At 46.6% G+C, this 17,915-nt stretch overlaps 1 protein-coding gene across 1 annotated transcript in view; it reads left to right on the plus strand.

The window, feature by feature from the left end:
* The window catches only part of PAPPA2 (pappalysin 2), a 124,905-nt gene that overhangs the window by 18,932 nt on the left and 88,058 nt on the right, over positions 1–17,915 (plus strand). The window contains exon 3 of the mRNA XM_083507013.1: positions 17,520–17,665. Coding sequence (XP_083363139.1) covers positions 17,520–17,665 — 146 coding nt within the window. The remainder of the gene's footprint in view (positions 1–17,519; positions 17,666–17,915) is intronic.

Consider the following 17,915-nt stretch of genomic DNA (forward strand, 5'->3'; position numbering starts at 1 on the left):
TCTGTATTGGAACTTAAGTTTGGCAATGGTGCGCATAATTATTTGTCTAGAGATCTCGGGGCTCTCCTCGCAGCGCTAAAGCTCTCATGGGAAGGGAGAATGACTGTTGAAGCTGATTTCATGCCTGTAATTTGAATATCCCTCGTGTTGTTTGTAGACTCAGCCAGTGAATGTGGAGACTCCTTAAACGGCGATGTGCGTCTCCTTGCCAATTGACATGGAAGTCTTCCGCATAGAGCTGCTAATATTGACACACACACACACACGCACACACACACCCCGACCGCCACCAAGGGCCCTGCTCGTGTCCAAAAGTAAAGATGAGTGTCAGCTAGAGGAGTTTTTTGGGATTTCTTCAGGTCCAGTAGAAAGCCTTTCTGGAATGATTTAGCTAGCATTTGAGTTGGCAAGTTCTGGTGAAATTGTTAGTGTTGTTAAATGAATATATTGTTTTTAGTTTTCTTTGGCTTGGTCAGGGCCATTATTTTAGGAAATGGGAATTGTTCCTGTTCAGAGCGAGAGGCCATGGAACCCGAAGGCTCCATAAGCCCTGCAGTCCAAACAAGCCTGGAAGAGGCCATGGGGGAGACGACTCCAAGAGCCAGAGACCCTTGGCTGCCAAGGATAACATTGTGGGGAGAGAAGCAGGCTGGGGGTTTAATTTTTTAAAAATTTCTCTGGTACAGAGTTTAGAATGTGGTTCTTACATTACAAATCCCCACCCCCAAGGAAAATAATAATAATAATATGTGCCCTTTCATATCCCAGAGAAAAAGAGACTTCTGGCCTGTATACAGTCTTCTGCTACCTGGAATGCTCAGGGCCTTGGATCTAAATATATATTTGGATGAGAATTCATTTCATAAGAAATAAAATGAGGGAAGAGTCTTGTTGCAGAAGATAACAGTTTTGCAAATAATTCTTTAGCAAACAAAGAGGCTTCTATGCAGCTATATCTGATGTTGGATTCTTTATGTTAAGCACCATATTAAAGCATGTGATGATTTTAGGTTCTTGGTCGTACCGTTGTGATGATGATGACTTCCTAGACTCCACTCTAGTATAAGTCCACCCTCCTCTGTGTGAAGAAATAAGTAAGAGCATAAAATAGTCCTAAAATATAATTATAATATAATATAATATAATATAATATAATATAATATAATATAATAATATAATAATCAACCTACCTGTAAATATTACACATCTGGGCAATTAAGCATTTACATTCACTGAGCAATAGCTACTGGAGTTTGTACTGCTGGAAGGAGCTTCAGTCAGCATCAGTTCTCCTAACTTAGAATCATAGAATCATAGAATCATAGAGTTGGAAGAGACCACAAGGGCCATCGAGTCCAACCCCCTGCCAAGTAGGAAACACCATCAGAGCACTCCTGACATATGGTTGTCAAGCCTCTGCTTAAAGACCTCCAAAGAAGGAGACTCCACCACACTTCTTGGCAGCAAATTCCACTGTCGAACAGCTCTTACTGTCAGGAAGTTCTTCCTAATGTTTAGGTGGAATCTTCTTTCTTCTAGTTTGGATCCATTGCTCCGTGTCCGCTTCTCTGGAGCAGCAGAAAACAACCTTTCTCCCTCCTCTGTGTGACATCCTTTTATATATTTGAACATGGCTATCATATCACCCCTTAACCTCCTCTTCTCCAGGCTAAACATGCCCAGCCTGGAGAAGAGGAGGTTAAGGGGTGACATGATAGCCATGTTCAAATATATATATATATATATATATATATATATATATATATATATGCAGGTTTTGGTGTCTTCGGGTGTCTTCCCGTGTAAGAGTTGGGGTGTCTAGGCGACGTTTCGACGAGGTCTCACTCGTCATCTTCAGGCTGGTACTTTCGGCTTCTTGTTACTGGAACAGAGCTATATATATACAGAGCTATATATACACACACACACACACACACACACACACACACACACACACATATACACACACACTAGAGAACTTACAGATCTCTAGTAACTATTCCATGCATCTCGGTCCAGTTAAGGAAAACCAAAGTCACATTCAGCCTCCCACGCGTGTATCCTTTGATAAACTGAGATGGCATTCTCATTGTGCACTAGAAAAGGTGCAAGTGAGTGAGACCCTTCTTTGCTTTGAATAGAATGTGACCAAAACGCTGCACATGTCAAGGCAATCCTCCATCTACATCTTATGGGAGGTGCGGATAAGTTCTGTAAACAGGTGCACTGTATTGTGTTTCAGCTTGTGAATAAGAGTAGAGTGGGACGCGGGTGGCACTATGGGTTAAACCACAGAGCCTAGGGCTTGCCGATCAGATGGTCAGCGGTTCAAATACCTGCAATGGGGTGAGCTCCCATTGCTCGGTCCCTGCTCCTGCCAACCTAGCAGTTTGAAAGCACGTCAAAGTGCAAGTAGATAAATAGGTACCGTTCTGGTAGGAAACTAACCGGCGTTTCCGTGTGCTGCTTTGGTTCACCAGAAGCGGCTTAGTCATGCTGGCCACATGACCCGGAAGCTGTACGCCGGCTCCCTCGGCCAGTAAAGCGAGATGAGCGCCACAACCCCAGAGTCAGCCCCGACTGGACCTAATGGTCAGGGGTCCCTTTACCTTTATGTTTATGGCCACCCTAAATTAAAAAACAACATCTATGACCCAGGAAACTGAACTATGCAGGTGGGCGTTGTCATAATCATGAATCTAATATAGCACTTTTCATTTGCAGAGTGCTTTATAACCTGCATTCATTTAATCCATGCACTATTCTTGGGGTCAGTGTGCAAAGAGTTGGAATTGAATCTGCCTGAGGCCCAGACAGTAATCCCAAGGCAGAGCCCGGACTCACACATAAGGCCCAGAGGTGCAAGACTCTATCCCACATTTCACACTGCCTGACAGAATGATTCACATTGATCAGTCGAAAAAGAAACAATGCGCAGAACGGAACTGCAAATATCTTTTTGGGTTCCCTCAAAATTCCATGGTTGTTTTGCTAAAGCAGGAAACTTTCATTTTGCTTTGAAATGTTACTTAATGCAAAATCTGGCGGCAATACTGAGATGTTCACTTTGCAAGGCTTAAAAAAATTCCTTTGATTCTTTTCTCAAGTAGGGACCTCCTAGTTTCTCACCAGAATTCCACATATGGCAAAACATGGTGATAGCTCCACCTAAAATAAAAGGTCAATTCAAGATGTTGATATCTATTGCCCAGTTCACTTAATCCGAAGTCCTAAAACTTTGCTGGACACCTGTTTGTCTTTCTGGTGATGTCATCCTCTTCGGCTGTGGCAGGAAGAGGCTGGCTCCCTGCCGGCCATCCATTCAGCATCTCACTGAGGCAACCATGGGAGGTTATAATGTAAATACCAAGAGCTCTAATGCTGGAAATTCTCTCTTGTCCTTTTGGAGGGCCTGCCACTTAAAAGGATTTTTACTACCCTTTTCGATTTGTGTGCATTTATAAACTGTCTGCTGGCGAATTTGCACGCCAGACTCAAGCAGCTCCTGAGCCATTAAGGTCTCTGGGTCAATAGGCTGCCTTTTAAAAAATCTATTAAGTTCCATTTGCAGGGGATTACCGCTTGTGTGATTGATTCTGTCTACCAGCTACCATTAAAAAACACCAAACAAAACAAGCCCCAAGGAGCCAGAGCAATAAGATGCAGACTGGGCTAGATTTATCGCCGGAGGAAAACGATATTCCATTATGTGGTTGCAACTGAAGTTTCTCTCATTATCTCACACACAGACACATGTGGAACAACAACAACAACAATGTATTTTTTATTATAATCGCAGTTCATCCCATCCTAATTTCAAGAAGAAAGGGTCGTGTGCACAGTTCTCGGCCTTTTGGCTAAGATCAAGTGTCGTGGGTGTCGCTCAAGGTGTTTCATGGCCCAGACATAAGTCTTTTGCAGGCTTGTACAACATGTAGCCAACTAAAAAGAGCATAGCCTACTGGGGCAAGGGCAGGCAATAAAATAACTTTTCCAACTATCATTTCAAAATACATTCATCCCTTCTCCCTAAACATCACCCTGTTCATTTGCCAATTTCTGCTATGGCTTCTAGATCAAGGGAAGTAATAGTGCCACTGTATTCTGCTCTGGTCAGACCTCACCTGGAGTACTGTGTCCAGTTCTGGGCACCACAATTCAAGAAGGACACTGACAAACTGGAACGTGTCCAGAGGAGGGCAACCAAAATGGTCAAAGGCCTGGAAATGATGCCTTATGAGGAACGGCTAAGGGAGCTGGGCTTGTTTAGCCTGGAGAAGAGGAGGTTAAGGGGTGATATGATAGCCATGTTCAAATATATAAAAGGATGTCACATAGAGGAGGGAGAAAGGTTGTTTTCTGCTGCTCCAGAGAAGCGGACACGGAGCAATGGAGCCAAACTACAAGAAAGAAGATTCCACCTAAACATTAGGAAGAACTTCCTGACAGTAAGAGCTGTTTGACAGTGGAATTTGCTGCCAAGGAGTGTGGTGGAGTCTCCTTCTTTGGAGGTCTTTAAGCAGAGGCTTGACAACCATATGTCAGGAGTGCTCTGATGGTGTTTCCTGCTTGGCAGGGGGTTGGACTCGATGGCCCTTGTGGTCTCTTCCAACTCTATGATTCTATGATTCTATACATTGTTATAACCTGTCCTCAAAATAATCGAGCAGAGTAAATCCTCTTTTACCTATCAGTAATGGTCATTCATCCATTTTGAAACATTTCCTTCTGGTACCCCTTGAGCAACATTTTGCCTGAGAAAAACAGACCTTGCCTCCTCCCAGACAACACACAGAAATTCCTCCCTGGCCTTGAACAGGGCTGCCTGGCATCTGGCCCCAGGAATAAACAATTCATCCTCACTGGGGCTGCGTGCAGAGGGTGAAAATGAAACCCCTAGAATATATATATATATATTGTATAAATATATAATATGCATTCCACCCATCTAAAACACTACCAATCTCCCAGCGTCTCCCACCCTTCACATTTCGCCAAATTTAATCCTCAATTTTACATACAACCAGCTCATTATTAAATAAACATAATCCATATCCCCACAAACTCTAAGCTTGATAGAGAATTAGAGAATTGTAGAATTGGAAGGGACCCCAAGGGTCATCTACTCCAACCCCTGCAAGGCAGGAATCTCAGCTAAAGCATCCATGGCAGATGGCCATCCAGCCTCTGCATAAAAACCAATAATAATAATAATAATAATAATAATAATAATAATAATAATAATAATAATAATAATAAATTTCCCCGCCCATCTGGCTGGGTTTCCAAGGAAGGAGAGTCCATCACCTCCTGAGAGAGACCGTTGTGGGGGATGTTACTTAGGTGGGAATGAACACCACGATGATTGTGGCAAGGAGATTATATGTTTGTTCTTTGTCTCACATTTTGTGGAGGCTTAGCTAGCTATATTCTTGACTCAGCAAGGTCTGCTGTGCCAGAGTAAAGCAAAGCAGTTAACAACAGGGCAACTGGGAAGGTGAACTTAAGCCTTATATTTTACTTTATGTAACTGTAAAGTATTTAGGCAGCTGGGGTAGAGATCATCAGCTTTGGATTTAAGTTCTTCCTGGGTTTTGTAGCACAGTGAGTGACCTGGAGCCTAATTCTCCAGGAGGTGGCAAACCTTTGTCTGGGCTTTTCCGCTTCAGATTTTTGGAAGGGGCTCTCATGACTGAATGTTCCTGCATTCAAACAATGACCTCACAACATCCTGCAGGTAGAAAAATTAAATACCAGGAGAGAAAGGTTTTAGCTTAGCCTTCTCATTGACACGGCAGTTTTCTGCATATGGGGATTTTAATTTTCTTTTTTTTTTGTATGGAGAAAGTTAGTCATGTGAACTGAAGAGCATTGTGGTAAACTCTCCATGGTGAGGGGAAAAAAGGGAAGACTTGTGACAGGCTTACAAAATGGTGTCATGCACAGCTTAGCAAGGTAAAGGTACCCCTAACTGTTAGGTCCAGTCACAGACGACTCTGGGGTTGCGGCGCTCATCTTGCTTTACTGGCTGAGGGAGCCGACATTTGTCCACAGACAGTTTTTCTGGGTCATGTGGCCAGCATGACTAAGCCACTTCTGGTGAACCAGAGCAGCACACGGAAACGCCGTTTACCTTCCCGCTGGAGCAGTACCTATTTATCTACTTGCACTTTGATGTGCTTTCGAACTGCTATGTGGGCAGGAGCTGGGACCGAGCAACTGGAGCTCACCCCGTCATGGGGATTGGAACTGCCGACCTTCTGATAGGCAAATCCTAGGCTCTGTGCTTTAGACCACAGTGCCACCAAGTTAGCAAGGTAGCACTTGGTATTGGTCTCTATTCCTCCTCAGTAGATGCTGGTTCAGAAAGTAAGTAGATTATTTGGAGTGGGCAAGTGCACCAGTTGGGGTGACAGGGGCCTTGGCATTTTGAAGTGATGTGGTAGATGTGGCAATGGGCACCTGGCTTTCATTGGTATAGAGAAAGACTGAAGTTCCCCAATGTGAGACATTGGTGTGATGTCAGCAAACTAAAGGGCATGGGCCACCACACTTTATTTCTGCTGCTTTGTGTAGAGCAGAGTCATGGAATCGTTCTGTTTCTCAATGGAAGACTACCCAGAACCTCTTATTGGCCAGTGTCCTCTTGCATGTCCCATGGTGTGTAGAATGCTGAGATTCAGGGACTCGCCATTTTAAGAACACACGAGTGATCAAAATGTATTTTATACCTAGTGAAAGGCATCGAGGGCTCCTCCAGAGACCTGTTCATTGAGCGTTATTGTAGAACACACCCAAAATGAAATGTGTGTGGGACGTATGTTTGCACGTTATCTGGCCGTGCTTTTTCCTCTGCTGAGCTGCTTTCCATGCAGGAGATTTATAGTGTGTGAAGAGGCTGTCGGTACGCTGCCCTTTGTACTGAAAAGAACATTTGCAATGTGGTGGCTATCGACTAGGGTCAGCCAAATACTTCTGGGTCCTGTTCAGACACAGGTCAGGCAGTTCCTCTTGAGACACGTCTCGGACTTTATTAGTCTGTCTCCCGACTTGTCTCTTTGAATCAGTGTCATTTTGCTTCCAGTTGGTGTCCCTTGCCCTTCTCTTTCCTTTCCATAATTCTTAGCTTTGCTTTTCTCCTCTCTGTTTTTCCAGGGGGGTGGGAAGTGTGTGTGGCTGGAGTTCAGGGCTGCGCCTCACAGCCTCCCTCCTTGGCCAGCACTCCTGGCTCCAACCTGCGGTCTTGCTTACCCTCCCTTCTAGAGCAGATGGACCTCTCCCCAAAACACCTGAGATTTTCCTCTTGGGGATGGTAACAACCGAGGTCCCCCCAAAACCCAAAAGAGTTTATTACTTTACACCACCACCACAGCTAGAACCTTATTGGCACAAAGGTGGAGAACAAATATAGTCCCCACTAAGGAAGAATGACAGTGTAAATTGTTCAAATGTGCTGAACTGGCTGGTCTTGCGAACAGGACAAGAGAAAATGAAGATAAGGAATATAAGGAGGAATAGAAAATGTTTAGTGAATATTTTAAGAACCGGTATAGACAGATACATAGCGTTGCTGGTCTCCAGTAAATCCAGCAGAGTTGAAATAGTTAATTTAATAGATAACAAGTTGGATGATTAAAAAGATGTGGCTTACTTGGAGTAGCAGAAAAGCAAAGGAACCAAGGGAAAGTGTGGAAGGGACGTCATATGGTATATGTATATATGCTGTATTTGGTACGAAGTTGTAAGTGGGACAGGGGAAAGGAAGGGAGGTTAAATATGCTCTCTGCTCCTGTTTTTGAAAATGTAAATATAAATAAATAAATAAATAAATAAAAATAGAGAAGATGGGCCTCTCTGCAGCTCATGCAGATAGGGCTCGGTGGAGTGGTCCTGAGACCAGACCCTCTGCTCTCAAAAGGAATCTCAAACTTGCAGGAGCTCTGGGAGACCCTCTTTTGCCACGAGAAGAGGTGCACTTCCTTTGTATTCAACCGGGTACTGACCATGATTTGGATTACTGGCAAAATGCCACCGTTTTCCCACCATGCAAATGGTGAGTACGAAAGGGTGCTCAGAAATGACAAAGTAGGAACAATGCTCCAGAATGTGGCCAATAAGGATTGTGACAGGTCCCTGTTGTCTTTTTCTTCTGTTTTGTATTTTCCCCCTCCTGCCTGCTCTTCACTCTTGTTCCTGTGCCTTTGTCTGCATTCCTTCCTTCCTTGCACCTGCTTTCCTGCCCTGATTTGGTTACAAAATCTCTCTCGACATTGATTATGACACCACCATGATCTGTGAACTGCTGACAGCCAGATGGATCTCTTGCACCCAAGCCCAGTCTCTGACTCATGCCCATGTGCGCACTGCCATATACTGGCCGGGATCCTGACAGTTGGAGACTCCTATGTTTGAGGAGTCTGGGAAAGCAACGGAAAAGGGACAGCCTAGAAGCTGTTATCAATTCGGTTTTATAGGAGGGTGGGTAGAAATTAAGTCAGACTTAATAATAATGTTGTCCAGAGATCTAAGCACATGATGAATGTCTACTCCATCTGTTGCTCGTAAAGTGATCGTAAGTACTGGCACGCAGAAGGGCAAGTAAGAGGAGAGTGTGGCAAGATGTGCACCGAGTTGTGAGGAGCAGCAAGGGGCAGAGAACAAAAGGCTTTGCAAGTCATAATGTGGGCACAACCAGAGGTGGAATGTCCCTTGCAGATGGCTTGCTTGTAGAAGACATGGGTGTCCTAGGTGCTGGATCTAGGGAGAAACTGCATGTTACATGGTCAGATCCATGATCAGCCTTCCTAAAGTTTTCTGTATTTCCAAAATGTAGCCTCATATGTATTTGTGTCTCCCCCCACCCCACCCCATTGTGGTCCTGATCCAGATGGCCCTTCCAAAGGCACTGATAGCACGAGAGAAGACGTGGTGCTGTGACGCGGCAGCTAAAAAAGCCAATGCAATTCTGGGCTGCATCAATAGGAGTATAGCATCTAGATCAAGGGAAGTAATAGTGCCACTGTATTCTGCTCTGGTCAGACCTCACCTGGAGTACTGTGTCCAGTTCTGGGCACCACAGTTCAAGAAGGACACTGACAAACTGGAACGTGTCCAGAGGAGGGCAACCAAAATGGTCAAAGGCCTGGAAACGATGCCTTATGAGGAACGGTTAAGGGAGCTGGGCATGTTTAGCCTGGAGAAGAGGAGGTTAAGGGGTGATATGATAGCCATGTTCAAATATATAAAAGGATGTCACATAGAGGAGGGAGAAAGGTTGTTTTCTGCTGCTCCAGAGAAGCGGACATGGAGCAATGGATCCAAACTACAAGAAAGAAGATTCCACCTAAACATTAGGAAGAACTTCCTGACAGTAAGAGCTGTTTGACAGTGGAATTTGCTGCCAAGGAGTGTGGTGGAGTCTCCTCCTTTGGAGGTCTTTAAGCAGAGGCTTGACAACCATATGTCAGGAGTGCTCTGATGGTGTTTCCTGCTTGGCAGGGGGTTGGACTCGATGGCCCTTGTGGTCTATTCCAACTCTATGATTCTATGAGAGAAGCACCAGAGTGGTGAAGCTCTTTCCATAGCGGTCCATAGTGGTCCATAGCGGTGGGGAAATAAGGAGGGTAAATGTTTGTGAGGGGAGGTGGGAGTCCTGTGCCCCCTACTGCAGATGAACCACTAAAGGGTTCGAAGAGCTTTGACTGAATCAGAAGTCCTGATGCTCCTTCACTTTAGGACAGCAGTTTTCGGACACTTGCCCCAGGAAGTTCCTCAGAAGCTGGTTGGGGATTCTCAGTGAGCAGATAAGTAAAGGCAGACATGCTTTTCGGGGGGGAAACTATTTCCCATTATTACTGAGCTTCTTCTGCAATGCACAACCTAGGAGAGTTACAGGCAAAACAGGAAGGCACCGTCCCTACCTCTCTGCTAAAGGCTTGCTTACTGGGTCACAGGGCAGCAGCTTAGTGCTCTCATGAGATCTCACCGGAAGCAGCCCCTACCTCTGCTTCTCTAGCAGCGGCAACAGGGGTGGGCGACCACCCTGCAGGTATCTGCCACCCAAGGCAGCTGCCTCAGTCCACCTCATGAGTGGGCTGGCCCTGGTTAAAGGCCCTGGATCCTCTGCAGCACTCAGGGTCCTTGGGTGGACTTGCAAGGGATTCCTCAGTAGATAACATTGATGTCAGAAGACAGAAAGTTTGAAACCCTTGTTTAAAGGGATGACCGCTCCGGCAGGGGAGTGAAGTAGCGACCCTTAACTCTGAATTGGGTGCGCTGAATTGGTAGTCTCTTTGGGACACTTCAAGTGTTCTACTCACATGTAAAAGCAGCACACACCTGTGATCTTCCAGGGTGTCACCACAAGTACACCTTCCAACCTGTGGTGTGTGACTGGTGCTGGTGGGCATAATGTTCTCTCTATTCTTTTACACCTGAGCAGAATGCCTTTGTGTATTCTTAATTCTGCCTTGAGGCAATGGTGAGATGCAAGGGAGCACAGAACTCTTGGACCTTTAAGATTCCTTCCTCCTAGTGGAGGGAGGATTTCTCTCTCTCTCTCTTTGTCGTGCAGACATGCAAGAAGGTGCACCTGCTGAGACTTCCTCTTCAATACAGTTGTTGAAAGTATAGAAGCCCTGAGATTCTCTGTATTGGACCACCTTACCCTCCTTCCTCTGCTTAAAGCCCAGAACCAGAATAAGAGCTGGAACTCAGGGAGAGACTCAATGTGTGTACAACATACCAGGCATAGCAAAGGAAAGGTTTTATCTCAAGGTGCCCACTGCTGCCAGCCATGGACTTTAGAGCAAAACATCTGTCTCTGGTGTGTATGTGTGCTTGTTCATGCAAACGTGTGTTTGTGCACTTCGTTACAAAGTTATATTGTAGTGCAGAAGTGAAATTTGAAAGCGAACCCAAGAAGGCACAATATGCTAATTGGCTCCAGCTGTTCACTCCCTTATTCCCTTGCACAGATGTTTCCACGGCAAGGAGGCTCTTCCCAGCTTTGCACGGTGCATCTGGAAATTGCTGTCTTCCATCTGGGGAAGCGCCCCAGGCTGGCAACAAGTAGAAGAATTATTGTCAATTTTGCTTTTTTTGTTCTAAGCTCAATTAAAAACAATTGTTGTGTCTTTATCCTCTTCTCCGGGTTACCAAGTTGCTAAATTAGTGTTTCAAATTAGTGAAAATCTTGCCACATTCTACCGTCTTGCATGTGTGAATAATTGTCAGATAAACACAGCACCCCTGGAAGGAGCTTCCTATTCTGTAATCCTCCTTTTAAGCAACTGATAAAGGTATGGGAGCCTTGCCCGCCTCTTGCATCTGGCTGCCTTGTTAATTCCCCCCAGATGGAGCAAGAGGAAGAAGAGGCAGAAATCGGGGAGGGGCCTCTCTGTCTACATCTGTGAGAATGGACTGGCAGCACATCTGAAGAATGTGTTTTCAGCGCCCTTTCAGTATTATGTATGACTTCAGCCATAGAGAAGAATCTGGGTCAGAAAGAACCTCACCACCCAGGTCAGAATCTGGGCGCTTGCTATCCACCATGTAGCTTCTGGGAACGTCTGAGAGAATAGCTTTTAGCTGTCCCTGGAGGACATGAACTAGATGAATGATGAGCTGGGAAACCAGTTTTCATCAAAGGTATTTTCCTTTATAGCCCCCCTTGCATAAAAGGATGCCGGGTTCAAACCTGGTCTCCCTATTTTCCATACGTAAGGGGGAAAAGCAAGTAAAGCTCTTCTACCAGCCTCACAAACCTGCCTGGACTGTCCGTGTTTTAACACCATGTGAAATGACACCATAATCTTAACGCAATGCTCTTTTCTTTGCCGTGACTGGGTTGCATAACATTGAAACCTATTTTTAATTTTTTTAAAAAAATGATGAACTGGATGGCATTTTGATGGTGAGTGCCAGAAGAAGCAGACTAATCTTCTGAAGAAGAAGAAGAAGAGTTTGGATTTGATATCCCGCTTTATCACTACCCGAAGGAGTCTCAAAGCGGCTAACATTCTCCTTTCCCTTCCTCCCCCACAACAAACACTCTGTGAGGTGAGTGGGGCTGAGAGACTTCAGAGAAGTGTGACTGGCCCAAGGTCACCCAGCAGCTGCATGTGGAGGAGCGGAGAAGCGAACCCGGTTCACCAGATTACGAGTCCACCGCTCTTAACCACTACACCACACTGGCTCTGAAGCTGCTGACCCCTTTGTCCAGAGACTTAAGTGACCAGCATGACTGATCTCTCTGGGATGCAAAGTCTTCACAACGTGATTCAGACTCCTGTCTGTCCCGTCCCGCTCATGTTGCTCATGTTTTGCTGCAGTTTTGTTTTTGAAGAAGATGAGCAGCAGCAACAACAAAACACACTCTGAATCTAGTTTAACTAGATCATATATAGAATTGTAGAATTGTAGGGACCCCAGGGTCATCTAGTGCAACCCCCAGCAACGCAGGAATCTTTTGCCCGACATGGGGCTTCAACCCACAACACTGAGATTAAATGTCTCATGCTCTACCAACTTAGCTATCCCACGTTGTGCTGAAGCAGACTCATTGCCCGCCTCCACAGCACAGCTCTGACAGAGAGTCACCCTATTGCATAGCCAGATTGGTTGCCTATGGGGTGGGCAACCTGAAATTGTGTCCCATAGTTACAGAGATCTTGCATTTTGTGCTAAAAAATGGTAGGTAATAATTTTAGCCAGCCCTACTGTGAGAAGCAAGTTTAGCTCATCTTCACCCATCTCATACTGTTTCCAGGAGGGAAAAGGAGGAGAAGCTGATGTTGGAGACCCAGTTAGTCCTCCTCAGGTGTTGTGGCTGTCTTTGGAAACATGTTGACCAGTTTCTCTGACAGCAGCTATCTTGAGATCAGTAGCTGTGGAAAGAGTTGGTAGTTGTAACTGCCAAGAACCAGAAAGATGGATTTGGAGGAAGCGGTGCTCAGTGGCAGCTTTCCCCCTTTTTACTCCTGCAGAACTGCAACGTGTCTTGAAGGACACAGGATTGGTGCAGGCTGTGATCCTATGTGTGGTTGTATAGGAGTAAGCTCCACTTAACATGCCCAAGACTGGATTGTTAACTAAGGGTGAAATTCAATGCCATTTGTTTTCTTACCACAAGCTTACCCAACTTAATTACCTCTCCTCACCCCACACACTGTTCCGGGATTTCTCCCCACCCTCCAGAGTGGATTTGGGGGAGACACAGGGGCACACAGGGGGAGGAGAGGGGAGGGAAACCCTGTTATGCTAGTGGGAGTCCTTGTGGTGGCTTCTTCCAGCAGAATGGGGTGGCTGAATCCGGCTCTCTCCCACAAGTCATTTGTCTCTGACTTTTCCCTCTCAAAGTGATTCACGTACTTCATGCTTGCTGTGAGACTCTGCTGCCCCAACTTCAATACTGTGTTGTTGCTGTGTTCATCAGAATGAGCAACAGGCTCTCTCTGGAGGTTTAAAGTTGACATTGAGGCATACGCTCCCCCTCCTAATGAGTTTAGTTTCAGACAATTGTGGGGAGGTGCAAATATGATAATCCCCCCCATTGATGTCTCAACACAGTGAAATGGATCTGTGTGAGAGAAGTGTAAAAACCCTTTGCTTTTAGGAAAGCGTGTCATGAAACAGAGGCAGTGTTGTGCAGTGGTTAGAGTGTTGGACCAAGACCTGGAAGAGCAGGGTTCAAATCTCCACTCGGACATGAAGCTCACTGAGTGAGCTTGGGCCAGTCAATGCCTCTCAGCCTACCCTAGGGCAGTGTTTCCCAACCTTTTTTGGGCAAAGGCACACTTGTTTGATGAAAAAAAATCTCGAGGCACACCACCATTACAGCCCCGTGACGTCAGCGCGCAGCGTCACGCCGGGAGGGACGCACGAAAGTGTAACTTTCAATTTTTTTCCCTCCCCCTTGCCGGGGAACCTCCAAGCTTTGGGGGTGGGGGGGGGAGGAGGCAGCAAAGCGAGGGACTGAGGGACTCCTCCAACGACAAGGGTTGGGGAAGAAGAGAAAGGGCTATTCCGCTCCAGTCACGGGAGGGGAATATGTACTGGCTCAACTGGTGTGCGGTCTTCGGAAAGCGGGGTGCGGGAAGGAAGCCTAGGCTCGGGGTCCACCGACCTCGGCGGAGAAAAGCAACAACCGGAGCCGATGACGAGCCGGCGCGTGCGTGCAGCGGCTGGCCTCGAGCTCGGGAAGCTGCGCGCGGCGATGTTGACGCAGGGCACGCGAGAGCTTGGGGGCGGGGCGGGAGAGAGAGAGAAAGAGTTGGCAGCACCAGGCGCTGTTACTTATTGTGCCGCAGACGCTGCCAGCAACTGCGGTGGTTGTGCGGCCGCCGCCGCCGCACGTCCTCGTCAGTCAGCTGAGCTGCCTGGCGGCGTAGGGAGCCGAGGGGCGGGGCTTCCTTTCTGAAGGAGCTGAGGGTGGGGGTCCTCCGGCGCCTTCGGCGAAACGGCGCCGGCCCAGAGCGCTTCTAGGAGGCTGCCTTTGTGTGCGACGTAAAGCCCTCTTTCCCTCCCTCCAGCCCCGTGTCACATGTGGAAAAGGGGGCTGGATCCAGTGACGCAACTCGGAAAACTGTTAGGGAAGCCAGAGCAGGAAAGTGAGTGGGAGGCGGCGGCGCCGCTTTAACCCACGTTTCCTTTTTGAAAGAGAAACCAGTGTTTCCCAACCTTTTTTGGACTCGCCTGCCTCCCTCCAGGCAACATCTCGCGGCACACCAGGCAACATCTCGCGGCACACTAGTGTGCCGCGGAACACCGGTTGGGAAACACTGCCCTAGGGGATTAAATGAACAGGGGAAGAGCCACCTTGAACACGACCTTGAGCTCCTTGGAGAAAAAGGTTGGGATATAAATGCAATAAATAAATAATAAAACAAATAAATGCGGGCTGCAACATATGCTCTCAAAGCAAACCAATTTTGGTTGTCACTGGATGTCAACGCAAGGGCTGTTGCACTAGTGTAAGGATGAGAATAAGTGGTTGTGAAATAACCCATATTATATTTTTGATCGTAATTGTTACTTTGTCAATATTCTGTTGTGCTCTGGTGTTACTTATAAGACACCTTAAAAGACTTGGCACCCTAAAATGCAGGATACAGCTAATTGTATTAAGTAAATAAGAATGAGCATCACTCTCTCAGCCCAGCCTGCAATGTAAACATAAGAGGAGCCTGCTGGGTCAGTGGTCAGTATCCTGTTCTCACAGTGGTCAACCCAATGCGAAGAGAGGAGCAATGCATATTATTGCAGAGAAGTTGTAACCCACCCTCTCATCTTCATCCCAGCCCCTGTTGGGCACCTGATCCACCTGGACTGCAGATGCAAGCACTTTCAACCTGCAATATTGGGACAGTGAGATGGATTGGCCTTGCTCTTTACAAATGTTTTGCCCTAAATAAGAGACCACATAAGAAAGAGCAGGAGCTATCGTCTTTGCCTTCTACTCTTTGGGTGTGGGGTAGACACACTGGTGTTCAGTCCCATCTGTGTTTAAGAAAATGGATTTCTCCATTGATTTTTATGGGCCGCTCTCACCTCTGTCCTTGGAGATATTTAAAAATAGTGTGAGCCAGGATGGTTGTCGCTACCTTCTTCTTCCAGGCTCATTTTCCAGCCACACCATTTTCTTGCCTCTCCATCCCGACAGGTTATTTGTTTCCTCACAATGGTCAGTAAGCGTTTTATGTCCACTGAAGATACTCAGTCCTTATTTGTCTAATTTTGTGGGTCTCCCCCTTTTAGGGTTTCCCCTGAAGATATTTTTGTACTTCTGCAAACCTTGGAGTTTCCTTGAGCCTGCCAAAACCTCTCTTGTGAGTGGGTGCTGTCACTTGTCTATTTAAGCACAGACACTCTTCCTAGAAGATCAGAAATAGAATACAGAGTCGTTTCCAACTATCCATTAATGTGCAGACAATGTGTCACAGAATCCTTGGGTTAGGAGCCATTGTGGGGATGGGGTGGGTGGGGGAGAAGTCTGTGCAGAAGGCCTAAGGGATACGAATGAATAACTGTGGAATAGAGTAACATTGGCACTAACACTTGTTTATGACGGATGAAAGCACCAGTGGAGACACCAGCAAAAGCAGAAGCCCAAGGGAGTCGGTCATTCCAAATTTGATTTGGTCTCTGTTCCATGTTGTTTGGTCTTTCGCTGGGCCGCTCATCACTGGATGTCTGCAGTTCCTCTCACACTGTAATTGAAGGTCTGTTTTCCCCCTTCCTCACATCAAGCTGCTTTTCCCCCTTTTTCTTTTTGGATCAGATCAAATCTGCTTGGCCCAACTTCATGGAAAAAGCCAACAACCCTGGGGTGATTGATAATGAAGTCAAAGCGAATGGGGAGGCGGGAAACATTTTACTAGTGTCAAGGGACCTGCAGGCAGCAGTGAGAAAAATGTCTCCCCTGGAGAGTGGCAGGAATATCCCTTCAAACATGACTGACCTCAGTCCATGGAATTTGGATGGCTTGCAAGCCTTTGGAGTGGTTTTTTTGGAGTGGTTTTTCCTAGGTGCACACAGGTTGGGAACCAAGATTTATTTTAAGACGTGAGGCTACTGAGCGGCGTTTCTTAGTTCCCCGGAGGAAATTACATTTTGCTTGTCTGTTTAGAATTGTGCCATAATAGGAACTCTCATTGCTTGTTCTCTTATTTAGGGATTATTTATGTGTGCGTGTGTGCTTATCACTTGCAGGCGTCGAACAGTGGTGTGCATGTGAGAATGTGGCCATCACAGATCTCACCACACAGATGGAAGTTTGGCATCAGCTAAAAATCCACTCCTTCTCAGTGGAGTCAGTTAATCCAGGGTACAGTGATCTAGAATAGGGAAATCCAAGTTGATTCAGGGGTTGTGTGAAATAATGCTGGGTCAGACCTCGCCTCCTATTTTTGTGAAAGTCTTTGCTCCCTGTGAAAGAGGTATTTTTACTCTCTGCTTCTTTCACAGGAAGCAGAAAAACTTTGTTCAGAATTTGTTGGTTTGCGGCAAGAGCAGTGCTTACCTTTATTTAAGTGAACAAGGTGGCCGAGGGGGTCTTCTCTGCAGGTCATTTTTCTTTTAAAGCCCACTTGCAGCCGTGGAAGGCGTCTGGCACAGCAGCGCTTCCTGAAATGAGCACGTCACCACCGCAAAACTTCCCATGGTCATTCCAGGAAGTATTGGGAGCCTGTGTGCAAAGAGCCATCGGCCAGTGTGAGCACAGGCAGGGCTTTTCTTGAACAGCTTCTTAAAACCTTTTCTCTCTGCCACTCTTTCCAAATACACAGTCTGCCTAAAAGTGTGTCATCATGCTGGTGTGAAGCTGATGAAGATACCGGGCCGTGCTCATGTGTTTCCCAAGACCCACTTCAAAGGAGAAGAAGTTTTAGGGATTTGGCATTAGGCCACATGGCCTACCACTGAGATGGGCACCCGGGGAAAGGACTGCATGAATGCAAAGTGTTGTTACTACGGTAATTAATTTGTACTGTTTTGTGTTCCCTCTCTCCTTCTCTCTGCAGGGCATATATGAGTGTGAAGGAGCTGAAGGAGATGCTGCAGCTGAACAGCACTCACTTCCTGAATGTCTACTTTGCCAGCTCTGTGCGAGAGGAGCTGGCAGGTGCTGCCACCTGGCCCTGGGACAAGGATGCCCTCAGCCACCTGGGTAAGCCTCGCTCTCGGGTGTACCTGGATTGGGGGTCGCCCTCTGTCACTGACCTTTGCAAAGAAGGTTCCATGCAGACTTGCAGACAGAATCTGTGTTATCTGTCCTATTAGGTAAACGTCACTTAGGAGTGGCACTGAGGGCCTTGCTGCCTTGCTCTTGGTAGGGATGAGGTGGAGAGCTCTGGGTGAGTGGATGGCGACAGGGTGAGCCAGGCAGTGGATCTGGTGTCCATGGCTGCTGGTTCCAA

This window comes from Podarcis liolepis, assembly GCF_965112155.1.
Source record: "Podarcis liolepis genome assembly, chromosome: 6".
In the NCBI taxonomy this organism is placed as follows: domain Eukaryota; kingdom Metazoa; phylum Chordata; class Lepidosauria; order Squamata; family Lacertidae; genus Podarcis; species Podarcis liolepis.